This window comes from Thunnus maccoyii, chromosome 8 (genome assembly GCF_910596095.1).
Source record: "Thunnus maccoyii chromosome 8, fThuMac1.1, whole genome shotgun sequence".
NCBI lineage: Eukaryota > Metazoa > Chordata > Actinopteri > Scombriformes > Scombridae > Thunnus > Thunnus maccoyii.
Genome location: NC_056540.1, coordinates 3,393,816 through 3,412,299, shown reverse-complemented (window position 1 = coordinate 3,412,299; position 18,484 = coordinate 3,393,816). Strand labels below are relative to the sequence as shown.

Sequence of the window (18,484 nt, the reverse complement as noted above, 5' to 3'; positions counted from 1 at the left end):
AGCGACACCAGCTGGTTGAACAAGAGACACCTGCATTCACTCCTCCGTACCCGACACATTTTCTGTGTTTTAAAATGAAAATGCTTCTAAAACGTGAGTTGTGGTTTCGTGTAGTTATTAATTGTCTAGTTGTGTGGTTTAACGTTATGTTATGTTAATAACACATCATAAAAAGCTTGATTGGACCGTATATTTTATTAAGTTAGCCTGTAAAGCAAGTCATTTAGCTACATGAACGTATACATTATAATTGTGATTGTATTTTTCTTCATGATGACTATGTAATCGTAAATCAAGCTAAATTTCTTGAGCTGGTACTTATCGGGTAATTTCCCACATTGTTGCAGCGGGGATGTAGCTCAGTGGTAGAGCGCATGCTTTGCATGTATGAGGCCCCGGGTTCAATCCCCGGCATCTCCAGCTTTTCATTTTTTTTTTTTTTTTTTTTTGCTTTACCATCGAATTCGCTTTATCAATATAAACCATCCACCAACAACCAGACGACCTCTACTACTTAATGCAGCGAAACAATTTGGTTAATACGGATCTGATATTTACCAGATTGTTTAGCTGCATTAACTAACGTTGGTTAATTTTGAAGAAAGTTTCTCCTTTAGACCGTGAAACTGACCGTCAGGAACAGGAAAATGTCTTCTTTTTTTGTGTGTTTTCTTTTTAAGATGCAGAAACAAGGACACACATCGAAATGATTTTGTTGGTGTCAGTCACAAACTCGACTTGTAGCTGGCTGAAGAGACGCACTCACATCTCTCCAGGCATCACACATGGTAGTTTAACCCTCGAAACAATGCAGACAAGAGTAAATGTAAAGCAAAGTTATGTAAAGCAATCATTTTAATACTAAAAAAATGAAAATGCTAAAATAAATATAATAATATAATACATTACAACAAAAAGAGAGCTCAGACACTAATGAAGACCATACTATGTACTGTATGTAGTATATTAGAGTGCAGGGAGTGACCTGGAGACTTTTCCTTATTCTAATTCTAGGTGCTATATAGAAGAAATTTGCTTACTGTTACATCATGCCCTCTCTACAGGTGGAGTAAGTATATCCATTTTCATATATTTTCTGCTTCTACCCCACTACTTTTCTTTTCCTTTCTAAAAACTTTTTACTTCACTATATTTATCTGACATCTATAATTACTGCTTACTTTGCATATTAAGATTTTACAAAACACAAGTATTAGTTTGTAAAAATTATGTTGTGTTGGTATAGATTAAACTGCCCAGCAGTATATAAAAACTGTTAAAAAGTTAAAAACTGACTTGACATTGACACAATGGATAATGAGGACAAATAGCGATATACCATCTGAAAAGGGGCCATACTGCAGTCAGGCTGCTGACTATACTGTTGATATTATAAATATCTTTTGCTGATAATACTTTTTACTTTTATCTAAGTAAGATTTTGAATGCAGTACTTGTATTTGTAATAGACAGTACTGGGCAAGTTACCTGAAATATGTAATAATTTACACATATTATTTCAAAAGTAATCACAGTAATACTAGCAAAAGTACATTACTCATTACTTTACTTTTGTCACTCAGCCCAGATCCATCAAAAGGTGCCCTTTAAACAACGTCAAAGCCTCCATACTCACGCTACATCTTCTGTGTAGAAAGACAACAAGACCTTGTGGTTTGAAAGCTTAACATTAGCAAGACAGCTGAGAAACCACAACATGCAAATAAAACAACTTTGGAGTCACATAACCATCAACAACAAGCTAGCAGGTAGTGGCCAATCTGACTTGTAACACGTTACAAAGTAACGTGTTACTGCCCAACACTGGTAATGGAGTATTTTTTACAGTGTAGCATTGCTGTGTTTAAAGGATCTGAATACTTCTTCCACTACAGGATACCATGAAATTCAGTTGGAGGTTAACAAGGTAATTGGTGCAAAATGTGTTGCCAAAAAAACTGCCTGTAGTATTCATCACCAGAATCACCTGTATTAGAAATAGGGAGATGGGTGATGGAAAATCTGTAGGAGTCAGTGTCACTGTAGCCAAACACATGCCTCCTGACACATATACTTTATTATTATTCCAGTCCAACTTCCTCTGCCGCTGGCCAGCAACCTCTGCTGACAGTGATGTCAGGGGGGGAGAAGAGGACTTTGACAGGTGTGGTTATAGCATCATAGCAAAAAATGTTCTCCAATAATGCTGGTGGGGCAACAATTATTGCATTTAAAGGATCAGTTGACCCACCTGGATAGATATCTAATTATGCAGATAGTTTGGGTTCTACACTGTTTGCCAAGGTTTTGAAATATCCTTCTCTGAGATTTATTCCAGCCATGTTGATGATTAGTCAGTGCACTTTGCTAAATCTGCTAGCATTAGCATGCTGATGAAAAGGCAAAGTTTCCCCCATAAGTTGTGTTAAAGGCATCAGCTTCTTTTACAGTGACTTCACTGCATTCATGCATCATTCTAATAATTAAAGATCTGTCTACCTCTGTTAGGCTAACATATACAGTCTATGGTAGGTGTAGGGGAAAATATGTTTTTTTGTAATTTGGATGAACCAAAGTTTTAATGTTTGTATGAAACATGACAAAGACGTCAGAGTAACTTTTATAAGTAAGAACTTTATTGTGGGTTTGTGAGTTTTTGAGGTCTAATGATCAAAATTCTGTCTTGAGTAATTCTCAACTGAGAATTGAGTCATTTTATAAATGAGACCACAGCTCTGTGCACATCATCACTGTCCTCTCAGCCCTGACATTCACATTAGTAATCAGAGTTGAACACTGCTCTCTTTGTGGACCTGGAACCTCTTTTCTCCTCCACTCAAAAGTCATCTGGTGGTTTACCACCAACCGATCATGGGCCACCGCAGGTCAGCCTTGTCAGAACATCAGGACAAGTCACTGTCAATAGCATTTTTATATAAGCAATGAAATGGGCAAACTTAAAGATAATGTATATTTTAAAAGTGGCAGCTGTGGAGTGGGTATTGGTCTTTAACGCCCTTTTTCAGTCAAACCGTAATGCAGCTGTGTACAGAGGTATCCCATGTGTGCAGGACTCCAGAGAGGGCCATTCAAATAACTTAACAGAGACACCATGCAGTCCAAAAGGGGTATTTTTGTTGCTATGGACGACAACAAGATGAGCCTCACACGGTCCCAGACACTCAGCTCCATTCACATATTTACCAAGATCCCCACCCACCCACCCACCGAGCATCCATCACCCATTACCCCCAAGTAACCTTTGACCTGTCACAGCAGCTGCATTCATGAGGCAGCTGCCTGTTGTCACGGTGTCAGAGGAAATGTTTAATCTCCATTTATCCCAGAAACTTTTATTTTATGTTTCCATAAAACTTACTTTGAATAAAAAGAGCTGAAGAAGAACAGACCTCCAAAAAGGTAACTGAATGACAGGACTTGGTTTTATTGTGATATGAGTTATTCTGTGTATGGTTATGTGTCATATAGGAGGTGAAATATTTCTTCCAGGTTCTTGGTGTTTTAATTTGTCTAGAGTGTCATGGCTAACTAACTAGGTACTGTTGAGAACTGAGAATGGGTATTCCTCTATAGATTGCAGTTCGGTCTGGTCAAGTGGTGAAATATCTCATCAACTATTGGATTACCATGAAATTTTGTACATGCATTCATGATCCCCAGAGAATGAATCCTAAAGACTTTGGTGATTGGCTGACTTTTCATCCAGCGTCACCAACAGGTCAAGTTTTAGTTTAGGTTAGTTTAGTCAATTTTATTTCGAAGGTGTAAAAATAAAAAAACAGATAAAAACAAAACAATAATACCAATAAAATGAAATAAACAATAAACTTAAACAACAAACTCAATAAACGCATTCTTATAAACAACACAAATTAAATATTACATGTTTGGAAAGGAGTAGAGAAATATACACATATTTATTCCTACCCCTTCCTCAACTATCCATCCATAAACTCATATGAACAACCATCCCAGTTCTATGTACATCCCAAATATCCACCTGGTGTCAATAAAATAAAACTTTAACATTTAACACAACCCTTCCTCATCCACATACCTCTTTAAATATATTTTTTTTGTGTATCCTCTTGAACTGAGTTATGTTTGTACTTTGTTTTAGCTCCACATCCAGACCATTCTACACATTCACCCCTCAGACTGAAATACATATACTCTCTTCATAATACATATACTCTCTTCATAATACATATACTCTCTTCATAATACATATACTCTCTTCATAATACATATACTCTCTTCATAGTGGTGCGAACACAGAGTTTCTTTAAATTAAACTTTTTATACCAGATCCATGAACTTCAATGTATATGACTTTAAAACCAGTGTGTTGGTGTGTTCATGACATCCTACATTGTTTATTATCCTTTTGGCTCTTTTTTTGTAGTATGCATAATGGCTGTAAGGTGTTTTTGTAGGTGTTACCCCATACCTCCACACAGTAACTCAGATACAGTAATACAAGTGAACAGTACAGAGTGTGCAATGCATTGTGATCCAGAATGTGTCTTGTTGTTCCTGGTACTGTAAAGCTCCTTGCAGCTTTGCTCACACATATCTTATATGAGGTTTCCAGCAGATTTTGTGGTCTTTATTTATTTTCATATACTCTTTCTATGCTAACATTGTCTATCATCACTAGTACTCGAGTGTTTATTTTACAATTTCCAAACACAGTTATCTTTGTTTTGTTCAGATTTAATGACAATTTCTTTTTTTTTTTTTTTTATTTATTCAGTGAAATATCTCAGCATCTAATAAATGGATTGTCGCAACATTTTGTGCAGACATTCGTTGCTCCTACACAATTTCTGCTAATGGCTTTGGTGATACAACTGACCTTTTTCCTCTAGCACCACAATGAGGCTGACATTTGTGGTTTTAAATGAAAGTTCTCAACAACTATTGAATGGTACAGACTATTGAAAATTTGATACAGATATTGATGTTCTCCCCCAGGATGAATTGTAAGAACTCTGGTGATCCCATAACTTTTAATCTGGCACCATCATCAGGTCAAATTTTCAATGTGTGCAATACTCACAAAGGCTCACAAAGCCGCTAGCATAACCACAGACTTCCCAAAGGATTTTTGATAATACAGTAGGTCTTTGATAAATATGAACGTAATTGATTATGTTAATATTATGTTGCCAAATATTTACTGTATCTCTGTCATTCTAGAAGAAAAAGAAAAGAAAAAAGTTACACTTGATCCTGTATCATTTTACAGCTAAACCCATTGATCACAATGATTGCACTCAAATGAATCATAAATGCTGGTGTGATTTGGCCCTAAAGGTAAAAGTTACTTACCTACTCTACATTTGTACAAATCTGTTCAATTCGTAATGAGATTAATAACAATCACAGGTGGACACAAGATCAATGTGTCAAAGTTAGACTTTGGGTCAGGGTGCACATGACAAATTTATTTCACGACAAGTTAATCTGCACTGAAGAAAAACAATCCCAACAAACGTGACCAACTCAGAGAGGGTTTAGTGAAGAGCATCAGTCAGACACTGGATCTGCCCGTTCTGCTACAGAGACAGATCAGAGGAATCAGGTTTCCTGCAAAAACATCACATCAGCCCTACATGTGTTTTCACTATCAGCCATTGTCCCTCTGCAGACAAAGAGCAGATTAGATGGAACTTAATGATCCCAGTGGGACGCCGCGGCCACTAATACGACTCAGCAAAGACGGAAAGAATATTAGTATTGACATGAATCGGCCTATAGACATATGGAGGCAGGTAGAAATGTATGGGTGTTCTTGACAAAAATATGAACAAAAAGAAAATACAAGGAAACACTGCATCACATGACTGAGAGTTTAAAATCTTTTTCCAGATGTACTTCTCTCGCACTCTCGTCATGTCAGTCTCTCTATCTGGCGATTCCACTTTATATTCTCTCTGCTCTCCAAGTCAGAATTTAATGGGATGAATGTCTTTACTGAGATTTTAACAGCCAAGTGGAAGGATATCAGATGTACTTAGAGGTCAGTCTGCTGACCATGTTAACCCTCCAACAGTTGGTCCATTGGCTTAAACACAAAGAAAGAAGCAGAGAAAAAGAGGAAACACAGATAGAGAAAGGGAGAATCAAATCTGTTCGTCTTCATTTTAGTTTTTTTTAATCCTGGCGTTAAGCAGATTTTGTGTAAGATGTTAATGCTATCATGAGCAAAGATACACATGAATATGCAGATGTTGCACACATGCAAACATGCACGTACACACAAACTCTAAACCCATCTTTGCTATGTAACACTCACTAATCCTCGCTGGGTCAAATACAGGATTCCAGATTCAGAGAGTGTCGTGCTGGGACTGATTGTTTTAATTTTAGAACACAGGAGCTGTGTAAGATTAAAGCTTTTATTTTCATATACATTTCATATTTGTTGTGGATGTGGTGAAAGAAGAGGCTTTTTATGCAAACATGCCTACATTTGTCATGGCAGTGTGGGAGTGGGTGGGGTAGAGGGTGGGGGGTGGGGGTTTACTAGCTGGGCTTTGAGGGAAGAAGCAAGAGAGGAGAAAGGACCCATCTGTTCCTATAGTGGCAGATAAAGAGAGAGTGAGAGGAGGACGGACGTTAAGCAGGAGCAGGGTGAGCATGAAAACACTTCATCTTCCTGTTTTGTTAAATTGCTCTGTGGCAGGGTAATTGTGTTGTTTATTGCTGTCTGCACTTTGTCTAGATTTGGAGTTTGGAGTGCTCTGGCATTTTATGTGCCACTAAGTTAATCTGAAGTGTGCATGTGTTATAGTGAAAGGTGTGAGATGTTAGAAGCTAGTGCAAGATGGTGACAACATTGCATGTGTCACAGCCAAGATAATCAGTATGACTGTACAGCTGTATGCAGCTATACAGTGACCAGGCTTTACTGTAATTGAGTTTGTCGTAGAGGAAAAAAAGAAAGTGAAAGTTTTAGAATTGGTGCATTTTCATTCATAGGAAGATGAAATAATAATAATAACTATAAATAACTATAATAACTATAAATAGCACAACAGAGATTATTAGCATCTAATGGTTTTACAGGCTGTCACTTTACTGTGACTACTTTAACACATCCCTCACAGCTCTCAAGCGCTGACGACCTGACAGCACTACCGACAGACAAAAGTTAAAGTAACTGCTGAATAAAGTGCAACAGCTAACCTTGCTGCAGATGTACAGAGCATTTTACTGTCTTTCAGCTCATTACAGCAACTTTACTGTTTTAGTTCAGTCTCAAGTGCTAACAAACCAACTACACTACCGACAGACAAAAGTAAAGATAACTGCTGAAGAAAGCACAACTACTAACACTAGCAACTACAGAGGCAGATATTTCCCTCAGCAAGAGCTGAAAGGAGAGTGAATATTGGACGTATAATAGCACTAATATTCACCAGATGTCTAGAAACACAACTCAAAATGAATGTGAATGTTGATTTCACATTTAGTTTCACATTAGTTAGCAAGCAACTGCTTGCTAACTAATAAATCAATTTAACAGCATGATCATATGTAGCATTTACTTCTTTTATGAAATACAAACAAAATGCCAGTTTTCAAGATGAATCGTACAATTTGTCATAGATTCTTTATTTTATATTTTAAATTCCAAAAGCTATTTAAAATCACACAGTAACAATGAAACAAGACAAGGTAGAAAAAACACAAACTGTCCAAAAAAGAAAAAAGAATAATAAAATTAATAATATTAAAGTCCCAGTCAGCAATAAATAAAACAAAAAATTATTCCATGTGACATTCATCAGTCTTTGTTTCAGTGACTTTTTGAAAAAAATCAAGAGGAAGACAACTTTTATCATATAATTTGTTTGTAGTCATGGCACAGAGAAGCTCTGCTCACTTCATGTGTGCTATGACAAAAAAAACAAACAAACAAAAAAAAACTGAGTATACCAGAAAAATGTGCTTTATACAAAATTTCATAAAGGTTAATATCACCTCTGATATAAAGGAGTATGTTTGTTGGTCTTTAACAGTCTATGCCTTTTGGCTTTTGCCCTCTACTCTCTTTGCTACTTTAATCTCATTACTTTAACACCGTTCTCCTTCCTCCCTTTCATCCTTCCCTCCCTCCCCAGACGTTTTAACTGAAATGGTATACCCTCTAACTTAATTAAATGAAGCATCTTCTGACTGACACAGACACACGCACTCACATCCACCACTGTCCTGTACAGCAGTCATCTGTGCCCTCCCCTCTGTGTTTTATGGTAATTTCCTTCCATCTTCTGATTGCATCTGGTAGATTGTCTCCCCAGTGGGAATACTGTATGGATGTTTCCTGTCAACTTCTTTTGCTGACTGCTTTAATTCATCCATATGTTTGTGACATTGGAGTCATGGTGTTTTTTTTCCTAATTTAGCAGTGAGAAAATGAAGGGCTGTTCAGTCATCTGACCAGGAATAATTTGAGCACAGAAAGCCAAAGCAGGTTAGAGGGTCTTATTAGATTTATCAGCACATTCTTTCTTTTGTCACTGAAGATACTGGACATAAGAGCCTACTGAAAAAGTGCTTCCTTTGCATTTGAATGTGTGATGTAGGGATGACACAAGAAAAAACAGGCTAGAGAGAAAGAGGATACAAGGAAAAGTAGAAAAGGCTACATTTTGCTTCCTGCTGAAATGTTACTCTGGAAACAAATGAAATACTGAAATACAGTTAAAGTTGTAGTCAAGTGAAGTGTAAGTGACATGAAAGCATTTGAATTGTAAGTTAATTAGACAGTTGAATCTCCTGTGAAGCTGGAGCCAACACTGTTCTTCTTTTTCACATTCTCTCCATCCATTTCAATGAGCTAAAAAAGGTGGGAAAATGTTGAATATTTCTAAAACCATGAATGATGTGAAGATTTTTTTCAGATTTTTTGAGCTGAATATTTTGAAGTTTGAATGAAGCTTCTGCGTACAAATGTATGTTGAAGTAGCTGAAGGACAAAAAAGCATCCAGAAACATTTTAATTTTCAATTTATTTTTTTACTTCAATCCAGGGATAGAAAATCATCTCAGACTCCAATGGATTTAAAGGCAGCATTGAAGATTTCTATTAAGTGAATATTTCATGCAAAAACATGCAGCCAAGATGAAGACGTGGATTATATTTCTCTGCCTGAGCAATGGATGGATGCAAACAGCCTCTACTGCAGGTGTAACCCCAACACCCTCCTCTGCACCAGTGGCACCCACTGAAGACGAGAGCTCCCAACTGGTGGTAAAAGAAACAGCACAAAAATTTGTATATCGTATATATAATATATCACAGCATAGGTGAAAACTTTGACCTGCTGGTGGTGCTAAAGAAAAAAACAGAAGCTCACCAATGTGGTTAGAATGTGTCCTCTAGAGACCTTAAATATCTTTTGTAAATTTAAAGACAATCCATCAAATGTTGTCCGAAATATTTCACTCTGAAGCATGGATGTCAACCTCATGGTGGTGCTAGAGGAAAAGTCAAAGTCAGTAGGTTTCATCCTCTTGGGACCATAAATACCTTTACAAATGTCATGGCAATCCATCTAATTGTTGTTTGAGATATTTCACCCTGGACAATGGTGGTTGACTGATCAAACAACAGAGCAACATTGCCATCCCTACAGCATCCCAAGCATGGCAAAAAAATGTCTCCAGGCAATATTACTTTTCCTACAAAATGTATAAATGTATTTGCTAATGCATGTTATTTGCATATTAAAGTACATTTCAGGAGACAGGTTTAGCAGGTGAGGCTTTATTTGCCCAGTTTAGATGCAAGGCTGAAATTGTTGGAGAATCCATTCAGGATGACTTTTCTCTTCTCTACTCATAGGATTGGCTGATGAAGTATGGCTACCTCCCACCTTCAGACCCTTCCACAGGACAGCTACAGGCTTGGACAGCTGTTACTAATGCTGTCAGGGCCATGCAGAGGTTTGCAGGCCTCAAAGACACGGGAATTGTAGGTGAGGATTACAGAGGGGAGGGTAGCTATGTACCATAGAAGTACACTTTGATGGACCTAACATGTTTAACCTGGTGTTCTTTATGTGACCCTTTGAACCTGATTTTTCTCTTCCATGTTTTGATGTGTTCAGATGAGGAAACAATGGCGTTAATGAGCACTCCACGCTGCTCCCTACCTGATCAGGAAGAGCCATCTAAATCACTGACCAACCAAGAGGAGAGAAACATGAGAAGGAGGAAAAGGGCTATCTCTATGTGGACCCGCAAGAACATCAACTGGAGGTCAGATACACAAAATTTTTACAGAATCACCACTCATCCCATTTCCTTCAAGTCACCTGTGACATGATAAACACACACTCTTTTACATCCCCAGGTTGCATTCATATCCCTCCTCTTCCCATCTGTCTCGGGAGACTATTCGCTCGCTGGTCTTCTATGCTTTAAGAGTGTGGGCAGAGCCAACACCACTGGAGTTCCATGAGGTAAATACATTGGTGCAATGCTGCATTCATGCCATAAAGGAAGATGGGAGATATGAGTTTCCTATCACAGACAGCTAATCACATTAATATGTAAATCTGTCCAAATCACTCCTTCCCTCTTGCCCTTTGCCACTAGGTGGGCAGTCCAGAGTCAGCTGACCTACAGGTAGACTTCCTCCATGGTTACCATGGTGATGGCTATCCCTTTGATGGGGCAGGCGGTGCAGTTGGCCATGCTTTTTTCCCATCAGACCCTGACCGGGCAGGAGGAGTTCATTTGGACGCAGAGGAAGAGTGGGTCTTCAGACAGCCAGGTGGAACTTCTGCACAGTTCATCTTCCAATGTTATAAAGTTGTATATGTATTTTTGAACAAATCATTTTAGAACTGTCCTTTTGTCTATTTTGAAATTATTCAAAATTTCCTTTTGATCAACACTTTGGTCTGACACAAGATAGTTGGAAAAATCATTTTCATGAATTTGGCTGTGGATGTTTATAGTCTCCAGAGGATGATCCTTTCTGATTGCAATCCATTTCTCTAGCAATATATTCTGGATGCATTCAGCCACAGTGCCCCTGTGCACTAGAATTTTGGCTTCAATCACCGCCTAATATATTCACTGTAATTATTAGTATAAGTAAGATGCTTGGAGCGAGAATTATGTGCATAAAGCACCAGTGAAATGTGAGTCATTATACTGTACAGTCAGTGCAGACAGTAATAATTCAAACTAAAGAGCATCCAGTGTAAGCAGCCTGTTAGGTCACATTTGTACACAGAATAATCATTTTCATAAATTTTGCAGAGAATATTCACTCTCTTCAGAGATAAAAGCTTATTTATTTTGGTTATCCCATGACCTTTCAACCTCTGCTATCTTTACATCAAAACTTCAATTTCCACCCAAGATATTGCATAATAAAAAAAAACTGCCTTGAATATAGTGATTGTAACCTGTAGAGGCACCCTGAGGTCAGAGCTTATATGAGCCCATCTTAGAGACAAGACTTAAAATACCAAAGTTCTTAAATCTGAAAAAAAACTGTTTTGTCTTTGGGTTTGTAAGAAGGATCGCAACATCTGGTGACTGCTTGCAAGGCTTTAGACCACATTATAATTCCCCTCCCTATTACATTTATCCTCTCCAAACAATGAAAGATACGAATGAATATTCAAACTACACCCTTCTCCCCCTCTCTCCTTCCCAGCCTCTGAGGGTACTGATCTGTTCACAGTTCTGGTCCATGAGTTTGGCCATGCACTGGGCCTGGCTCACTCCTCATCCCGCCACTCAGTGATGAGGCCGTACTACCAGGGTCCTGCTGGAGACCCCCTTCACTACCGCCTGGGATCCCAAGATCTAGAGCACATCACCCAGCTCTATGGTAGGAATCTTTCCTATCAAAATGCACCTTTCTTAGTCACACAAGTATCCATAATGAGAATTTAAACATTACCAAAAAAATGTAGTTCCAGTCACTGTGGTTTTATTTGACATTTCTCCCTCTACCCCAATACAATGGAGGTGAAAGGAATTGCATCTGTGGCTTAACATTTAAAGAATTAACATCTATTTCCAGAAACATTGTCCCCGTTACATGATAGTCCACAGACTTGACTATGTACTATTTTTATAAGGACTCTTTCTTTTGTGGAAAGTAGTTCCAATAAACAATGTTCAGAAATCAAAATATAATACCTACCAACCAAAAGTACCTTCTTCTCAAAAAGTAGCACTTATATAATGTCTAAACAGCAGCCACAACTGCTGCAATTAGTTAACATCATTTTCCCTGTCACATGTTGCATCCAAACTATCTCCAAAAAGTGGATTAGAAGCTTTTCTGACTTGACAACAAAGCAGACTTTGAAAACCATGCCATACTGCTGCTCCTTGCAGTAGGTCTACATTTTTATCCCATTTTTGCAAGACAGTTTACTTGCATATATTTTAAGTCACCAATTGCATTACAATTTTGTGTCAGACAGAGGACATAATGACTTAATTGTGTAGTGACTTCATATCTGCTACTTATAAAAAAGTCCCTCTCAGTAGCTTTTCAATAAAGGCATGAAACTGGAGAGTTGTTGAGTAGTGATGAGTGAGGACAGCTGTGAGCTGGTTGCTGGGACTGACCTCTGTCCGGTGTCTTACATAGGATGTACAGACAGACCCTTTTGTTAGCAGTTTTATCCTCCTCATTATTCTCAAATGCTCATGTGAAAGCATTGGACTGTCAGGGATGAAAGGATCAAAAGCAGGAAATTATCTATGACATGTATGACTCCATTGCTGTTAAAAATGAGCATCTCTTGATTCATTTAGTCTTTGTATAATATCATGCATGCTTCTTAACATCCTACCAGCAGCAGTTTGGACATACAGACCGCTCTACATATGCATCAGTATGACCACACAGCAGCTTTGTTACTTTCAATACATCATCATGAATGATACCATCATAAAAAAAGGCAATTTCTGACAAGTATTTTGACTGAGGATGGCTTTAGGATGAGGTTGGTGTGGTTTTATATTTTTGTTATTGTCAATAAATCCCATGTCTCTCAATACTTGGCCTTCCCAACAAAGATGTAAATATCATGTCAAAAATATATAGTTTTGAGATGTTTTTAGAAAGTAATTTCCTAAAAAAAAAGCTGGGCACTGTAGGTTCAAGCAAACGTCAGTCAAAGAAATAGAACTTGTTTTGGGGACTATTTTCAGCAGCAGATTGATACACATTTGATGGTCTAGTGAGTATTTCTGGCAGCAGGTCAGCGTGTGTGGGCTTAAGTCAAAATAAACTAGTGTGTGTGTTCATAGTAATGAAGTAACATGTCATCCGGTGTAACGGTGTGGCTCATTGACGTGTTTTTAATAATGAGCAGTGTGGTGACAAATTAATAATCAATCTTGAGATTTCTCTGTCTGATTACAGATGATTGTTACATCATAATCTGATGCTTTTTTAATATATTGATCGCTGGAATGCATTTGATGTCATTAATAGTTTTAAAAAAGTTGCATTATAAGGAAACGTCTACTGTACGGAATATTGTCATGAGGTTTAAATTGTTTTAATTTTTGATTTAGGTAAAAGGAACCAGCTGCTGGCTACAGACGCTCCTCGCATTGCCCCAGAGCCACAGTTACGTCACAGAGGCCATCACTATCATCACAGATATGGGTGAGCTTACAATACAGAATACCAAAAAAAAAACAAAAAAACTACAATAATATCATCTTGTAACTATATGAATAAGTTTCAACAATAATTATTACATTCAGCTTTAAATGCTCCAAAACATTTCCATTTCCTGCATTCCTTTTACAAAAGACATTGGCACGGGTTTGTTTACAGCTCTAGGATATGTATTAGATTGTATTAATATTTCAGTAACTGGTCCTCCCTGTGTGTTTTATCCTCTCAGCCCCTCCATAGATCGCTGTAACACCAGTTTTGATGCTGTGGCAAGAATCCGAGGAGAGACTTTCTTCTTCAAAGGTAGAGACTGCAAACTCAAACACACTCATTAGCAGGTTGAATTAGAAAACTGACATCAATACCTTGTGTGTAAAAATGACCATTAGCCTCTCCTCCATTATGTCCCTGTTCATGTCCCTCCAGGACTGATGATGTGGCGAGTCAGTGGCGAGGGTTTAGTGTCCGGTCGTGGGGCTTCAGTCAGGAGGCTGTGGAGGGGTCTACCTTCTGACCTGCAACGTCTTCACGCTGTGCTCGAGAGACAATCAGACCATGCCATCATCTTCATCAGCGGTATGTTAACAATGACTCCCAGCTATGTCATAATGTTATATTATTTTGACCAATCAATTAATCGATTAGTCAGTTATTTAGTGTAAACCAAGAAAGTAAATCAATAGATTGATCAGTCAATCCAATACATATCCAATAGTGAAATTTGTTAAAACTTCAAAAAGCTATATTTCACACAGTGCAAGTGCGATTGACACCAAACTCGGTTGATGGACAAGCTGAAAAAGTTTAACAATGTTTCCATTGGACCAACCAATTATGAACATTGTATCATGAATATTGTTTAAATATGTATACCTGCCTTATTATTTAATGTTCACACTAAAAGCTGATTTATTCGCAGTTTTACATTTTCCAAACCAAAAGTAACCACTCCAGCTGGTGTCTTGCTGTAGGTTCCCAGTTCTGGCTGTTCAGGGACCTCACCCTGCAGGAAGGTTACCCTCAGCCCCTGTCAGCTCTCAGGATGGGGGTGAGTTTGGCAGGGGCAGATGATGACGTGGAGAAAGAGGAGGAGGAGGAGGAGGAGGACGGAGCAGCAGGGAGGCGGGGCCTGATCTGGGACCCAGAGGAGGGCCCTGTGTGGGGGGAAAAGGGAGATGCTGAGAAAGCAGAGCAAGATGACACCTGGACTCAGCTTCTCAGAGAGGGTGTCAGTGGAATCACGACGCACAGTGATGGTGAGAACAGGAATGTGTGTATGTGTGTCATTGTAGAGCTATCTAGTCTTTTGAGGACCATATGTCCTTACATTCTGCTGGATTTTATGGTTTATAATCAGGATTTAGGGGTTTGGGTTAGGGACTCGGATTAGGTTTAGGTGTCGGTTAGGGTTAAGATTATTTTAGGATTAAGACTAGTTAAAATCCCAGTCCATCATTTTTTTGACCATATTAATTTGAGATAAACTCACATACATATTTGAAGAGGTTGTTGTATGAAAAATCTGCCTCTTATCAGTTAGTCAATGGATGATAAAATATATTTGCAGACATTGCTGATGTAAACAAACCTTTAACAGCATCAGAAAACATTAGGAACTAGTTATGGAGTTATGATAAACATCTTCCGATCAACTTAGTTCTCTATCATATCAAGATCATATCGGGACTGACCTACTCATTGATCATTTTGATCCTACAAAAGCAGGCTAACATATGGATTTATATATGTTTGTAAGAGAAGCACATTTGAGTGAGAGCTTTTGCCACATACTAAAAGTGTTAACGTTGCTTCTCAATGTAGCAGAATCTCTTTCGTTGACCTGGTTAATGTAACGGAATTCAAATGATTGAAATTATTTCTGTTGTTGGGTTAGTAAAGATGTTCTTGGCGTACACTAAATTGATTGAATAAGCACATTCAAACTCCACTTTAAAACATTTCTGGAAGGTATCCATCTCTGATATACCACTCACAGGTGATTTGTTTTTAGGAACTTATCCACATCACCTGATTGGTTGAACAAACAAACAGGGATAATCTGTTTAGTCATTTAACCATTGTTACATACGTTCCCTTTTATTCAGAAAGTTATTATATTTTCCACGAAAGTAAACATTCCATGCTACATCCATGAGCACTAGCAGTTCATTTTTATGTATTTAATAAGATAAAAAATTGTTTATTGAACACAGTACTGTAATGTAGATAATGTAGACTGTGGTGAATCATTAAAATTCATGCACACAGGAAAAATCCCAGATATACAGTAGTTCAGATTTAGCAAAGAAGATTATTCAGGGGATGAAAGACAGGGAGGGGGAGGGTTGTACAACAAGCCAACACAAGCCAATCTGTTGTCACTGTTAAATGGAATAAAATTTGTTATAAAGAGCAGAAAAAACAAGTTTTTTTGTGAAATCCTCCTCTCTCTCCTCTCCAGGTTCTGTCTATCTCTTCAGAGGAGACTCCTATTGGAAGTTCATGTTTCCAGGCTCCACGCCGCAGGACGGATACCCACGATCCTCGGCCGCTGACTGGCTGGACTGCCCCAACTCCTCATCCTCACCTGTGGTAGACGACCTCTCCTTGTCTCTCTCTCCACGTGCAGGAAGACAGGAGCTCCGAGAGAGATGGAGGGAGGAGAGGGAGAAGGAGGAAGCAGGAGGAAGGAGGAGAGACCATGGGAGGGACGGACATGGACATAAACATAAAGACAGGCAGGACAGAGGTCCGCACATAAGAACACAGTGCACTTGCCAAAATGGAGCTCTTGGTGGCAGGACAACATCTTTTATTGCTGCCTTGCTGCTGGGCACATGGACACTGTTGGCAATTTAAATCTGACATATGCAATAAAAGTCAGCTGCATCTCATCAACAAACACTCACTATGTGAATCCACTATATTAGGAAGAATTCAACATTTTTGGAAATATTTTGGAACAATATCAGTCTTATGTCTATGTGTTAAGTCTAGAGCTGCAGTCAGGATTTGGTTAGCCTAGCTTAGCATAAAGACTAGAAGCAGGGGGAAACAGCTAGCCTGGTAATTTGTGACTTTATTTACATGAGCATCATTTTATCCATCCACCCAGCACTTCTGTGCAGTGCTTCCAGGTTGTAGTTTAGGATCACTGTAATCACAAACATCTGTTAAATCTTTGCCAAGAAATAGCCCCAACATACAATTTGTCCTGAAACCACCAACAGTTATTTTTACATTTCTCTTTGTGTAGAGATTAAAACAGATACAAAGTGAGCTTTAGAGTTGTTGGGAGGTGTATTTTTAACTTTGAACAGAGCCTTGGTTGCAGGTTAGGCTTTCTTCTTGCAGGTCAGGCTTTCCCCTGTTTCCAGTTTTTATGCTAAGCTAGGCTAACCATGCTCTGTACTCAACACACAGACCTGAGGTCCATATCTTCTCTTCTCATTGTCAGAAAGAAAACAAATGAGTGCATTTCCCCCAAATCCTGAACTCTTGGTTTAAATTCCAGTATTTGCTATAGTCGCAGGTATAGTGAGGACCTTTGTCTACAAAATCAAGATCTATAATATTCAGCTCTTGGTCTTTTTCAAAAACAGTTGAGCTGGATGGGAAATTCTGTAAGCATGAAAACATACTTAAAACTACTGCAGACTCTGGTGTGCTGCTGTTTTGAAGCCAATAGATTTACCTCATGATCTGGATTTTCACCACTCACAAAGATATTGTTTTTAGAGGGTGCAGAGTTTTTTTTTTTTTTCAAAATTCTTTGTAAAATATGAACTACAAAACTAATGTAAATATTTTCTTGACTATGCAATTAATTGTACTTATGACCTTTAGGGTTAAAAATAAGAGCCTGCAGGGAGCACAGAGCAGACAATAAGGCATCCACACTGCAATTACTTAGCTTACTCACATGGAGTATGCTGCACAAGGAGACAGATTTTTGCAGCCAGTTTATTAGAAACTCCAATTCTTACTTGATGGAAGTGCTTTTCACACTGTAGATCCTGCCTAAGAGTTTCTCTTGTCATTGACATTTTTGTATATAGCTAGTTAGAGAGTTATTTTTTGCTCTTTTTGGATCTCTGAAGAACATGCTCCTGTGCATCTCAGCTGGTCTGGAGAGGGCTGACACACATATAACTAATGTGGACATAAAAACACCGTATGGTAGATAATGATCAAAGTGACTATGCTCTCACTCCATTCTTTGTGTCAAACCTCAGGTATTTGGGGAAGATGTTGCTCTGCAGCAGTCATATTAATATAGCAATATCTGCTCCATAGCCTTTGTAAAATTCTTGCAATGTACAGGTAGTCTATATCACACAGCTTTATTTATACTGTGGATGTTTGTTTTATTAAAACTATTCTTCTTTTTATGCAAATGTCTATATGTCAAATGATATAAAGAAGCAAAATCCGGTCTAGAGATCTTTCATTCTTCATTTTTTTACAGTGTTTGAAAATGAAGAGACTGGTCAGGAGATAGACAGTGATGCTGTTTGTATTCACTGTAAGATTAGGTCAGATTTTGCAAAAAGCAAATTGCTTCTATTTTGCAATTTTCACTGTATTTTTAAAATTTCTTTTTCACAGCCACAAGGAAGAGCACTCAAGCACAAATTGAGCCCAATTTAGTGTTTTGAACACTAATGCTGTGAGAACCACAAATGATATTCCATTCACCTGTATTGTATTGGCATAGGGACAGAAATCTCTGAGGCAGACATCTCTCACCTGGACAAATAAAACCAAAACTAATAGGGT

General features: G+C 38.2%; 1 protein-coding gene and 1 non-coding gene across 4 annotated transcripts; both read left to right on the top strand.

The window, feature by feature from the left end:
• The first annotated feature begins 20 nt into the window (after positions 1–20).
• mmp17b (matrix metallopeptidase 17b) lies at positions 21–18,068 on the top strand. Of its 3 annotated transcripts, XM_042419409.1 has the most exons (14): positions 703–788; positions 1,015–1,069; positions 8,439–8,506; positions 9,066–9,286; positions 9,881–10,013; positions 10,146–10,296; positions 10,391–10,499; positions 10,636–10,813; positions 11,711–11,887; positions 13,597–13,690; positions 13,935–14,008; positions 14,132–14,281; positions 14,677–14,961; positions 16,167–18,068. In XM_042419409.1, exons 4-14 carry the CDS (start codon positions 9,137–9,139, stop codon positions 16,562–16,564), a joined length of 1,899 nt encoding a protein of 632 aa, XP_042275343.1. In that variant the 5' UTR covers positions 703–788; positions 1,015–1,069; positions 8,439–8,506; positions 9,066–9,136; the 3' UTR covers positions 16,565–18,068. The 3 variants fall into 3 exon arrangements, with proteins under 3 accessions (XP_042275345.1, XP_042275343.1, XP_042275344.1); XM_042419411.1 differs by lacking the exons at positions 703–788; positions 1,015–1,069; positions 8,439–8,506 and adding an exon at positions 21–93; XM_042419410.1 differs by lacking the exons at positions 703–788; positions 1,015–1,069 and having other exon boundaries at positions 8,348–8,506.
• trnaa-ugc lies at positions 349–420 on the top strand. Its single transcript has one exon. It is a non-coding gene; the product is annotated as a tRNA-Ala (tRNA).
• Positions 18,069–18,484: the final 416 nt, after the last annotated feature.

What these genes read in the sequence shown, in the direction of transcription:
- mmp17b (XM_042419411.1), top strand. Translation starts at nt 9,137, where the DNA reads ATGCAAAAACATGCAGCCAAGATGAAGACGTGGATTATATTTCTCTGC. An exon ending in CACCACTGGAGTTCCATGAG is followed by an intron (nt 10,500 to 10,635) that starts GTAAATACATTG and finishes CTTTGCCACTAG; the next exon opens with GTGGGCAGTCCAGAGTCAGC. An exon ending in CACTATCATCACAGATATGG is followed by an intron (nt 13,691 to 13,934) that starts GTGAGCTTACAA and finishes TTATCCTCTCAG; the next exon opens with CCCCTCCATAGATCGCTGTA.